The sequence below is a fragment of the Nicotiana tomentosiformis genome, chromosome 5 (genome assembly GCF_000390325.3).
Source record: "Nicotiana tomentosiformis chromosome 5, ASM39032v3, whole genome shotgun sequence".
Taxonomy (NCBI): domain Eukaryota; kingdom Viridiplantae; phylum Streptophyta; class Magnoliopsida; order Solanales; family Solanaceae; genus Nicotiana; species Nicotiana tomentosiformis.
In genome coordinates this window covers 37,860,249-37,874,102 of record NC_090816.1, presented here as the reverse complement: position 1 = coordinate 37,874,102, position 13,854 = coordinate 37,860,249, and the positions used below count along the sequence as shown (strand labels likewise).

Below are 13,854 nucleotides of genomic sequence, written 5' to 3'. Positions count from 1 at the left end.
TAACATCCCTATTTACTAGGTTGACGCAGAAGGGTGCCCCATTCAGGTGGTCTTATGAGTGTGATGAGAGCTTTCAGAAGCTCAAGACTGCTTTGACTACAACTCCAGTTCTTATTTTGCCTTCGGGGTTAGGTTCTTATACAGTCTATTGTGATGCTTCACGGGTTGACATCGGTTGTGTGCTGATGCAGGACGGTGAAGCCCCATGAAAATAACCACCCAATACATGATTTGGAGTTGGCAACCATTGTTCACGCGCTCAAGATTTGGAGGCATTATTATTACGGCGTGTCTTGTGCGGTGTTCATAGACCACATGAGTCTCCAGCACTTTTTCAAGAAAAAAGATCTAAACTTGAGGCAACAGAGGTGGTTAGAGCTACTAAAGGACTATGGTATCACCATTCTTTATCACCCGGGGAAGGCCAATATGGTGGCCGATGCTTTGAGTAGGAAGACTGAGACCATTGGGAGTCTTGCTTACATTCCAGTTATGGAGAGACCGTTAGCATTGGATGTTCAGACTTTGGCTAATCGGTTCGTGAGGTTGGATATTTCGGATCCTATCCAGGTACTTGCTTGTGTTGTATCACGACCTTCCTTGTTTGAGCGTATCAAGGAGCGTCAATATGATGATCCTCACTTGCTTCTCCTAAGGGACACGGTGCAGCACGGTGATACCAAAGAGGTTACTATTGTTGATGATGGGGTATTAAGGCTACATGGTCGGATTTGTGTTCCAAATATGGATGGGTTGCAAGAGTTGATCCTTGAGGAGGCCCATAGTTTGCGGCATTCCATTCATCCAGGGGCACGAAGATGTACCATGATTTGAGGCAACACTATTGGTGGTGGAGGATAAAGAAGGATATTGTTGAGTATGTTTCTCAGTGTTTGAACTATCAGCAGGTGAAGTACGAGCATCAGAGACCCGATGGTTTATTTAGAGGCTTGATATTCCAGAATGGAAGTGGGAGCATATCACTATGGATTTTGTAATTGTGTTTCCATGGACCTTGAGGAGATTTAATGCAATGTGGGTTATTATGGATGGATTGACTAAGTATGCATACTTCATTCCAGTCATGAGTACCGACTCTTCAAAGCAGTTGGCTTGAATTTATCTTTGTGAGATTGTTCGCCTTCATTGTATGGTCGTGTCTATTATCTCGGATCAAGGCACGTAATTTACATCACATTTTTGGAGAGCAGTGCAGCGTAAGTTGGGTACACTTGTCGAGTTGAGTACAACATTTCATCCCCAAATGGACGAGTAGTCTGAGCGCACTATTCGAATCTTTGAGGACATGTTACGTGCATGTGTCTTTAATTTCGAAGGATCATAGGATCAGTTTCTACCATTAGTGGAGTTCGCCTATAACAACAACTATTAGTCCAGTATCTAGATGCCTCTGTATGAGGCCTTATATGGGAGGATCAATACCAAAGTCAATATATGTGTCGGGTCGAATGCCCAACAACTCTGTAGGAAATACATCTGGGAACTCCCTCACCATTGGGACTGACATAACAGTATGAATATTAACTCTAAAATCTCTTACGGATGCCAAATATGCCAAATATCCACACTCAACCATCCGTTGAGCCTTCAAATATGAAATCACTGTACTAGGAGTGTGACCAATTGAACATCTCCACTCCAAACTAGGGAACCACAGAATCGCCAACATCATGGTCTTAGCGTGACAATCAAGAATAGCACGATACAGAGATAGACAATCCATACATAAAATAACTTCAAAATCAACCATACTAAGCAATAAGAGATAAACTCTAGTCTCATAACCCCCAATGGTAACCACACACGATCGATATACATGATCCATCACAATATAATCATCCACCAGTGAAGACGCATGAATAGGCGTATCTAAAGAATCACGAGGCATATCCAAACAATGAGTAAAATAGGATGACACATAAGAGTATGTGGAACCATGGTGAAATAACACTGAAGCATCTATGTGGCACGCTAAAAAAATACATGCGATCATTACATCAAAAGCAACTGCCTCTGGCCAGGCGGGAAATGCATAGCAACGGGCCTGACCACCACCTGACCGACCTCCCCTTCTAGAGTGACCTCGAGCTGGCAGAGGCCCACCCCTAGCTGGTTATGCGGATGGTGTAGCAAGTGTTGCTGAAATCATAGGCTGCGAGCTCTGCTATGGGACCCTGCTTATATATCTGGGGCAATCCCTCTTGAGATGACTCAAGTCTCCACACTCGACGTAACCCCTCCTATGAGGCTGCTGACCCTGAAAACTAGAATAACCGATAGTGGAACCCTGGGTAGATAAAGCACGATAATAACTCTGTGTTGATAGCGCACTGAATGATGATTGAACTGGTCGAGCACTATATGATATTTGGCTAAATGATGAATCATGAGGAATGTGATGAGCTTCCTGAGCGGGCCTAAAAGGACGACCTATGTTGTAATGTGACTGGCCTGCAGTTGAGGTACCACCAAAATCACCTGAACCATAAGGCCTCTTGGCCGCATGCTCCTAACGCTCAAGACTGTGAACATGCTCTAGCAATCTCAACCACCTGGTCAAACCTAGCATCCATCTCGGCCTCTCTAGCCAAACTATAACGTCGATCATAGTTGATACCATCAATTAACCTCTTGATCTTCTCCCTCTTAATATGAACCAACCATACTGCATGACATGTCAAGTCTATGAATCTCATCTTGTACTGGGTTAGAGTCATACCTTCCTAGCATAGCTGCTAAAACTCTCGACACAACTCCTCTCTACGGGTTTGTGGGACAAACTTCTCTAAGAAGAGAACTGAGAACTAGTGCCATGTAAGTGGTGCTACGCCAGCAAGCCTACTTGACTCATAGGTCTTCCACCATATATAGGTTTCCCCTGTCAGCTGAAAAGTAGTAAAGGCGGCTCTACTGGTGATACCGATCTAGAAAACTCCGAGCATCATCTGACTCTCCTTCACTGAACTTAGGAGTTTGAAGCCTCTTAAATCTTTCTAACCTCTTATGCTCCTCATCAGACATAAATGGATCAACCTCGGCCTAGGATGCAATAACTAGCAGAACTTGTAACACCCCTGGTGTCTGGTAACCCTGAGCTTGCTTCTCTGGTGTACGCGTGACGGGAGTCTAGTCTCCTCCCCCAGCCTGTGAGGTAGCTGGGGCAACTAGTACCATGCCCACCTGAGCTAAACTTGTGCACACGCTAAAGATCTAAGACAAGGCATCATGAAGACCCGGTATGACAATAGGTATGGCCGGTGTCTAAGTTGGTCCCACCAGCTCAACAGTACACGTAACTTGCTCCTCTACTGGAGCAACTTGTGGCTTCACATGTGTTGCTCCAGCTGTAGTGCGAGCTCCACCTCGGCCCCTACATTGGCCCCGGCCTCACGCGGCCCTGAGTGGTGGCACTGGTGCCTATCCACCCAATCCTACTGAATGTGTCCTCACCATCTGTGAGAAAATAGAAGTATAAGGGTTCAAACATCAGAATTAATAAATATGCATGACAAGAATGCAAGAAAGTGAAGTTCCCTAACAGTTCGGTAGCCTCTCGAAGATAAATACAGTTGTCTCTGTACCGATCCGCAAGACTCTACTAAAATTGCTCATTACCCATAGAACTTATGAACCTTGGGCTCTGATACAAACTTAGCACGACCCAAAACTACTTAGCGGTCATGATGCCTCCTAATGCACTTTCTAGGAAAGCTGAACATAACAATAATGAATCATAATAATAGAAATGACAACATTAATACAAGTCTAAAGCCATCAACATAACATAATAGCGTCGATACATAATAAATTCCCTAGAACTTGTAAATACAAAGTCATGAGCTCTAAAGTATAAATACAAGTTTAAAATACCAAACAACGATACTGTCAGAATAAAAGACAACAATACAAAAGTGAAAAGAGATGCGAAGACTGCGGTCGAGAGGCAGCTCTACCTCATCTCTCCACCCATAACTCAAATACAAGTCTCAGCTACTGGTGACTGGGTCTGACACCTGGATCTGCATAATTAAGAGCAGACTATGGTTTGAGTACAACCGACCCCATGTACTCAGCAAGTATTATAACTAACCTAGGCAAGTTAATAAAAGAAATAATTATAAATGATACTCGCTATCCTACACAGATCATAAATCCAACAAGTATAGAACAATAATATGATCAGTCATGAATCATAGAAAGAACCACCTTGGTGCACACAATTACTTAACGCACTCAGCTCAGTTAACAATCCAGCATATAAAGAAGATATGCAAATAAATTAGGTAAATAACCAAGGATATTGCATGTAAAGATAAAATGAAATAACCAAATCAAATATTGGCCAACTTTTGCCCAGAATCTCAAAAACCGAACCAAACCACTAATAAACTTTCTCAAACAACGTGTACACCATCAGGAAGAAACATGAGTGGATAACCCTAGAGGTATTTATCCATATCCACACATTGCACAGCATAGTCACATGCTAATAATCATAATCCGCCCGACGTGGTCACATGCTCAATATCACAATCTGCCCAGAATGGTCACAAGCTCAATATCACAATCTGTCTGGCGTGGTCATAGGCTCAATATCACAATCTTCCTGGCATGGTCACAGACTCAATATCACAACTCACTCAGTGTAATCACAGGCTCAATATCATAATTTGCACGGCGTGGTCACGTACTACCAGTCGAATCCATATCACATAAAAGGCAGATATATATAAGAATTGTAATGACCCGACAGATCATTTTGAGCATTTGCATTCTGCTCGGTTGTTTGAGAGTATTAGTAGCTTCGTATGCTGAATTATGACTTGTGTGAATCATCAATTTTGGTTTTCAGGTAATTCGGGATTGATTTGGAAGAGTGATTCTCATTTTAGAATCTTTTAGTTGGAAGAGTTTGCCAAGTTTGACTTTCACATATTTGACCCCAGATCGGATTTGTGATGGTTCTGGTAGTTCTGCATGGTGAGTTTGGACTATGGCGTATATCGAATTTGCATTTTAATGTTTCAAAAATGTTTTGGCGCTAATTGGCAAACTTTGGCAATTTGAAAGTTTTGAAGGTTCACGAGTTTGACCGGGAGTTCACTTTGATGATACTAGGTTTGAATTATAGTTCTAAGAGTTGGAATAAGTTCGTTATGTCATTTGGAACTTGTGTACAAAATTTGAGGACATTCCGAGTTGATTTGATATGGTTCGGCACGAGTTTTGGAAGTTAAAAGCTAAAAAGTTCATTAAGTTGGAATTGAGGTGTGATTTGTCATTTCAATGTTGTTATGTAAGATTCAAGGCCTTGGTTATGTCTGTGTTATGTTTTGGGACTTGTTGGTATATTTGGTCAGGGTCTCGAGGGGCACGGGTGTGTTTTAGATTGATTCATACGATTTCGGATCATGTTGACATTGCTGAGATTTTTGATACTTGGGGTGATCGCACCTATGGAACTATGGACGCAAGGAAAGAACGGTAGAAGCGGCACAGGGTTCACAAAAGAAGAAGAAGTAGCCTAGGATCTGTGTTCGTAGATGCAGACATTTTATCGCAGAAGCGAATATGGACTGGTAGGCGAGAAGGTCGCAGATGCGTGGTCTTAGGCGTATTTGCGCATCCGTAAGAGCGGTACATTGAGTGCAAAAGTGCAATCACAGAGGCAAAATTGGTGTTGCAGAAGCAACAAGTGCTAAGTTGAGGCTTTCTCTCAGGTGCAATACTTGTATCGCAGAAGTGGCAGTAGCAGATGTGACTCAGTGTCCGTAAAATCGGATTCGCTGGCAGATTTGTATATATTCAAAGGGTTGGTTCCTTTTATAACATTTTGGGATATAGAGGTAGGATTTGGACAATTTTAGAGGCGATTTTCACCACATGGATTGCGGTAAGTATTTTCTACTCGATTTTGATTAAATTCAATGATTCCATCTTCGATTTTGGCCTTTGATTGATGAATCTAAACGAGAAATTGGGGATTTTGTCTAAACTTTCCTAAAGTGAATAGTTGAGTTTTGAAAATTGATTTAGAGTCAGATTTGAGTGAAATTTGTATGGTTGGACTCGTGACTGAATGGGTAATCAAAATTTCTTAGTTTTGTCAGATTTCGAGGTACGGGCCTAGGCTGACTTTTTGGTTGACCTTGAGTATTTGATTAAAGACTCGACCTTTATCATTTGGGTTTGTTTCCTATGGCATTATTTGATGTTTTTCAGTTGATTTTGTCTAGTTTTGAGCCGTTCGGAGGTCGATTCGCGTTGGATGGCATTTCTAGAAGTATTGTTTGGCTTTCTCGGTATTTGATTTGGCTTGTTCGAGGTAAGTAACATATTTAAATTTGGATTTGAGGGTTTTTAACCATTGGAACTATGTTATATGAATTGTATTAAGGTGACGCACATGCTAGGTGACATGCGTGTGGGCGTGCACCAGAGTAATCATGATCCGAGTTTAAGTTTTGGCTATTACCAAACATTTTTTGCTATCTCACCTTGTTGTCTCCATGTTTTCCTACTTGTTTGATTATATAAGTTGTGATTCATGTTGGAAATCATGTTTAGTCTATGTGATTATTTTGTTGAGACCCGGTGAGGCTATTTCTGATGTTTTTACCTATCTGATTTAACTGTAAGTTATACACTTAGTCAAGATTCTTCATTTGCATATCATATCCCAGTCTCTGTTCATTATTCATTGTAACATCACATGTTGCTATTATTTTTCCATATGTCGTATTGTTTGGGTTGAGTGATACGGGATAGTGAGCCCTTGACACTTGAGAGGTTGATGACTGAGGTGGGCCTTAGAGCCATGTAAGAGAATGTTATTTGGATCAGGCTGCATACCACAGCAGGCCTTATCGGCTTTATTATTATTATTTAGATCTGGCTACAGGCTACAGCAATTATTAATTGGATCGGGCTGCACGCTGCAGTAGGCATGATTGGCTTTATTACTATTTGGATCGGGCTGCACGTCGTAGCAGGTTGTATTCTCTTTTGATTAGCGCTTGGGAAAGATCCTCCCCTCCGGAGTTTGACATACCACCAATAAGCGCAAGCACAATGATATATACACGTGCTTTGGTAAGTGGCTTTTGATCCAGGCACCCATACAGTGCTGAGTGATTGTGTGTGTATGTGTGATGGAGTGGGGACATTGAGTCAGGCATCTTGAGTGGGTTCAGAGTGAGGGTACTTGATGATATCACTACGAAACCATTTATTTGAAATGTTGGAATAGAGATGTATTTTTCTCATGCTGGACTATAATATGATTATTTGATGACTTGACACGTATATTGACATGTAGGTATAGAGATGTACTTTCCTCATGCTATTTGGTAAATGAAAAGTCTTATCTGTTTTTGTGAATTGGAAAAATACAGTTCTTTTTTATAAACACATATATAATTGATTTCAGTGGTACGATTTGGCCTTTGACTGTTATACTTGAAAAGCATGTCTACTTTCCCGTACCTATGAACGAACTAGGCATAATGCCTTTTAAGTTATTCACTTTTTCTGTCTTTATTATATTATCACGAGTTTGTATTGTCTATTAGTGTTGTACTCTGACCTTCTTCCAATCTTGTTATTACTTTCAACCTGAGGTTAGGTTTGTTACTTATTGAGTACATGGGGTCGGTTGTTCTCATACTACACTTTTGCACCTCGCGTGCAGATCTTGGAGCTAATATTGATGTACATGGTGGGAACTGGCATTGAAGATGTACTCGTTGTACAGACATGGCTACCACTTATTCTTGGTAGTTTACGATTTGAGTTTTGTTTATGTATATACAAACAGATGTAATTATTTTTCATACCAGCTTTGTATATCTGAGTTCTTAGCGGCTCATGACCTGTACTATCAATCCTTGGGTCTTCGTATAGAAATTCAGTTATTTCACTCAATTACTCTTATTATTTTCATTTAAGTTGTGTTGTATGTTATTTGGCTTACGTAGAGGGTTGGGTTAGGTTCCATCATGACTAGTTAAATTTTGGGTCATGACAAAAATACATGTACATGATCAATAAATATCATATTTCATACTCCTGGACTAGTATAAGTAACATACTAAGGTGTATGCATGTGCAAAAGTGTGCTATCATACTCAAATCAGGCTAATACATCACGAAAGTAGCAATTATCAGGTTGAATCAGAAAATTAACCTCTATGTAACCTCAAACATATCTCAAATAACTCACAACAGGGGTACAAATATAAGAATCATCACAGCATGAAGCGTAGCAATTAATCTAAGGCTCTAAGAAGCCCTTCCCGCGTGAATCAACCTCCAAACGGCTCGAATCTAGCCAAAATAACTTAATATCATCAATAAAAGCCATAGAAAATAATTTCAAATTATAAAGCTAAGATCTTGAATCAATTATGCAAAGTAAACCCAAAAAGTCAACCCCGATCTCGCACCCCAAAACCCTTCCAGACTCACAAATTCCGAATACTCATTCCGATACGAGTCCAAATATATGTGTTTCATCTAATTCAAACCTCAAATCGACCTTCAAATCATCAATTCTCGCTGTCCCAAATTATAGTCCAAAAACCCTTAAATTCCACCTTTAAGTCATATAAATTAGGTGGAATAATTGATGGGTAATCAATATCTAACACCAAAATCAAGTAAGGATTACTTACCCCTTCAATTGTGATGAAAAGCACTCCAAAATATCACCTCCAACCGAGCACCACAACTCCAAAAATGAGAAAATAACCAAACCCTTTGATATTAAAATCTGCCTAGTTAATCCATATCTACTGACACTTAACCGCTTTTGCGGTGCCGTTTCTGCGGTAAATGGACTGCATCTGCGATCCCCACTAGGCACCTGAGCTCCTGCTTCTTCGACTCACCAAGCACACATGCGCTTCCACTTCTGCGACCACCCCACGCAGAAGCTCATTCTCTTTCACGGAACCAAATCCGTATTTGCGGACTCCCCCTTGCCAGGCTAGCCTCGCACCTGCGCTAAAAAGGCCGTATCTGCGGCCAAACCCGCCGCAGATGCGAAAACACTAGATGCCCAGAAATCTTTAGCAATGCTACAGAGACCAAAAATGATTCGAAATCAATCTGAAACACACCTGAGACGCCCGGGACCCTGTCCAAGCACACCAACCAATTCCAAAACATAACATGAACCTACTTGAGGCCTCAAATCATACAAAACAACATCAAAACTATGAATCGTACCCCAATTCAACCCTACGGATCTAATGAACTTTCAACTTCCAAAAACTCGTGTCGAACCATATCAAATCAACTCGAAATGACCTCAAATTTTATATGCAAGTCCCAAATAACACAATGGATCATATCCCAACTCCCATAACTAAAATCCGAACCCGATATCAATAAACTCAACTTCCGATCAAAGCTATAAACTTCTCTAACCTTCAACTTTTAACCTTTTGCTAATCAAACTGAAACAACCTAAGAACCTCCAAATCCAACTTTGGACATACGCCTAAGTCCAAAACTACCATACGAAGCTGTTCAAACAATCAAAACACCATTTTGGAGTCGTCTACACAAAAGTCAAATTCCGATCGACTCTTACAACTTAAGACTTCAACCAAGGGACTAAGCGTCCCAACTCAAACCAAAACATACCCTCTATAAAACTAACCATCCTGGCAAGTCACATAACTACAAATACACATATAAAGCATCAAACATGGGAAATATGGCTAAAATACTCAAAACGACCGGTCGAATCATTACAATTTGGGGTCTAAATCTTATAATAAAATTCCTAAATTCTACAAAAAAAATCCCCTATTTTCTACCTTAAAATGCATAGATTTGATGATGAAATTCATGAAAACGTAATTAAAATTGATTGAAAACAAGTTTAAGTTACTAACTAATGAATTTGGGGAGAAATTGATCTTCAAAAATTGCTTCTATGGAGTGTAGGGTTAAGAAATAGTCTAAAATCAGCTAAGTCCCGAAATTCTCATAGTTAACCCAGCTACAGATATCGCAATTGCGATGTTCACAAAAGCGAACCGCTGTTCGCAAAAGCAAATAGTGTCTAAGCCAAGCAGATGTCGCAAATGCAATCCTAGGGACCACCGCAAATGCGACTTCCTCATCGCAAATGCGAGGCAGTCCCTAGCCCTTTAAACTCGCAAATTCGACTGGACCACTGTAAATGCGAAGTCCTCTTCCTTCACAAATGCGTTCATAGCTTCCCAAAAGCGAAGTTGTCCCAGCCCCCTCCAGTGTCGTAAATGCAAGCCTAACCTCACAATTGTGAGGCTCGCATTTGCAAACAGGTTCTCACAAATGCGAGACCAGTAGATTAACACCAGCTCCAAATTCTCAACATAGCCAAACTTATCCGCAACACATCCGAAACTCACATGAGCCTCTCGGGCTCTACTACGAACATCCGCACAAGTTTTAAAACATCTTACATACTCGCTCACTAACTTAAATCATCATAATAACATCAACATCAAGAATTGATCTTTAAAACTCAAAATTTTCAACTCCAAAACTCATTTTTTTAGTTTTCACATAATGCACCGAAATGACCTCGGGTCACCCGGGACCCCAACCAAACATAGGTACAAGTTCAACATTATCATACGATCCTACCGAAATCGTCAAAATACCGATCTGAGTCCATTTACCAAAAACGTTGACCCTGGTCAACTCTAATCATTTTTAAAGTGAAAATCACACATTCTTTAAAAATTCACATTTAAATTTTTCGAAAAGCAACACGGGCCATACACGCAATTGGTGGCTCTATAGGTGTTGCTCTGGCTGTAGTGCGAGCCCACCTCGGCCTCTACCGCGGCACTGGCCTCTCGCAACCCTAACTGATGGTACTAGTGGTCGTTTGTCTGATCCGACTGCATGTGTCCTCACCATCTTTGAGGGAATAGAGGAGTCAAGGTTCAAACTTTGGAAATAACAAATCTGCACGACAAGAATGCAAGAAAGTGAAGTTTTTCCTAACAGTTTGGTAACCTCTCGAAGATAAGTGCAGACGTCTTTGTACCACCATCCGGACCACTCTACTAAACTTGATCATGACCCGTAATACCTAAGAACCTAGGGCTCTAATACCAACTTGTCATGACCATAAAACCTTAATCAGTCATGATGTCACTTAACACACTTGCTAGAAAAGCCGGACATAACGATAATGAACCATAATAGCATAAAGGACATGAATAACATAAGTATAAATCCTTAACATAGCATAATAGTACCAATATATGATAAATCCCCCAGAACTGGTAAATACAGAGTCATGAGCTCTAATACGGGAATAAAAGTTTGAAATGGCCAAATATAATACTCTCTGAAATAACAACATGAAACTTGAGGTAGAGACAGTACATAAGAAAAGAGAAACCAAGACTGCGGTCGAGAATGATGTTCAACCTCGTCTCTCGATGATCAGCTCAACAAGCAACTCCTCTACTGATAACTAGGTCTAACACTTGAATCTGCATAATTAAGTGCAGAGTGTAGCATGAGTACAAACGAGCCCATTTAATCAGCAAGTATTATAACTAACCTCGGCGAGGTAAAAGAAGCAAGAATTATAAATGATACTTGCTATAACATGTGCAGTTTCATAAGTTCGACAAGTGCATAATAATAATGTAAGCAAGTCATAAGGCATAGAAAGTGTCATTTGTGTGTGTTAAATACTACTCAAGTACTCTACTCATTTAGTGATCTAGCATATAAAGATGATATGCAAATAAATCAGGTAGGTAACATCAAAACTACAAGTAAAGATGAAATGCAAATTCCAAACAGACACTGGCCAGATTTTCCTAAGAACTTCCAATACAGTACCTAACCACTGATTAGTTGTCCTCAATCCGCGTGTATAACATCAAGAAAGAAATATATGAGGGTGACCCTAGGGGAGATCCATATCCACACGCAACACGGACAAATTCAATGTGCTATCATCCCAGCGTGGTCACAGGCTCAATATCATTATCTGCCCGGCATAGTCACAGGCTATATCACAATCCGCCCAACGTGGTCATATGCATAACATTACAATCCGTCTGGCGTGGATACAAGCATAAAAACATAATCCGCCCGGTGTAGTTACATGCATAACAACACAATCCGCCCGGTGTGATCACAGACTATATCACAATCCGTATGGCGTGGTCACAGGCATAACATAATCCGCCCGGCATGGTCACAGGCATCTAGTTCAAATCATCTTACACAGAATCAAATATACAAGAACACATGTATATGATCAATGAATATCAGATTTCATGCTTCTAGAGTGGTGTAAGTGACATGCTAAAGTTTATGCATGTGCAAAGTGTGCAATCACAGCTCAAATCGGCAATTTCATCAAGAAGATAGCAAATATCAAGTTTAATCAGGAGATTAGCCTCTATGTAATCTCAAAACATAGATCAAATAGCTCACAACAAGGTACAATTATGATAAACAAAATATCTTAAAGCTTAACAATAAAATTCAATGCATGTCATAGCCTAAGCACTACCCCGATCATAGATAAATACTCTGTTGCTCGCACATGAGCTCAATCCCCACACATATATGCGCCCATAGCATGTAGCTATCACAAATAACTCAGGCAACTAGTGCCTTAACCAAGTTTAGGTAAGATACTTACCTCAAGCAAGCCAAATTACTCATCTAACAAGCCCTCCCCCCGTGAATCAACCTCCAGATGACCCGAATCTAGCAAATTAACATAATATAATAAATAAAAGTCATACGAATTGATCCCAAATGTTAAAACTAAGATATTTAACCAAAATCAAAAAGTCAACCGAAAAATTCAATCTTGGACTCGCACCTCGGGACCCGACCAAATTCACAAATTTCGAACGCTCATTCGATTACGAGTCCAACCATAACAAAAATCATCCAATTCCAACCACAAATCGATCCTCAAATCATCAAATCTCACTCTTCAATGACATGGTCCAAACAAACCCTCCCCCCCCCCAACCACCAAATCTCACCTTGAATTCTCATAAATTAGGTGTAAAAATAAATGGGTAATCAATTATTATCATTAAAAGTGATTAAACTTCACTTAACTCTTCAATTATTGTAAAACACCACCCAAAAATTGCCTCCAACCGAGCTACAAAATTCAAATTATGAGAAAGTGACCAAACCCTTGTCTTTAAATGTTCTGCCAAGCGATCCCGCATCTGCGGCCCTCAGAGGCACACCTGTGACACCGCACTTGCGGTCTTTATTTCGCACCTGCGGGAGCGCTTCTGTGATAGTACTCCCGCTCCTGCGGATCCCTTCTACATCTGTGATCCCAGCTCGATCAGCCACACTCTTCTTCTGCGGACCTTTCCTCGTAGAAGTGAATCCGCTTCTGCAGAATTCTATGCACAACTGCAAAACTCCCCTGGCTAAGTCATTCATGCACCTTCACAACAGAAGCCACACCTATGGCTCTGCATCAGTGGCTAGACCCTCCGCAGGTACGAAAACACCAGAAATTGCAATTCCTTCAGCAATTACTCAAGTCCAAATATGATCCGAGCTCAATACTAGTGGGGCCCTATCTGGAGACATACTGAAAACCATGCCTTTCGAACCCAACGCAATGCCCATCTTCCTAATAAAAAAAAGGGTCGAATCATACCCGAGACCCCATCTAAAGACACCAACAAGTCTTAACACACAATATGAACTTACTCGAAGCCTTAAATCACATCAAACAATACCAAAATCATGAATCGCACCGTAATTCAAGCCTAATGAAACTAATTAACTTCTAACTTCTAAAAGTCATGCCGAACC

The 13,854-nt window shown here is 40.6% G+C and overlaps 1 protein-coding gene across 1 annotated transcript in view; it reads left to right on the top strand.

Moving 5' to 3' along the window:
• Positions 1-209, top strand: part of LOC138892192 (uncharacterized mitochondrial protein AtMg00860-like) — a 1,726-nt gene extending 1,517 nt beyond the window's left edge. Inside the window, exon 2 of the mRNA XM_070175897.1 lies at positions 1-209. This exon is cut by the window's left edge and continues 263 nt beyond it. Within this exon, the coding sequence (XP_070031998.1) occupies positions 1-209 (209 nt within the window).
• The last annotated feature ends 13,645 nt before the right edge of the window (positions 210-13,854 follow it).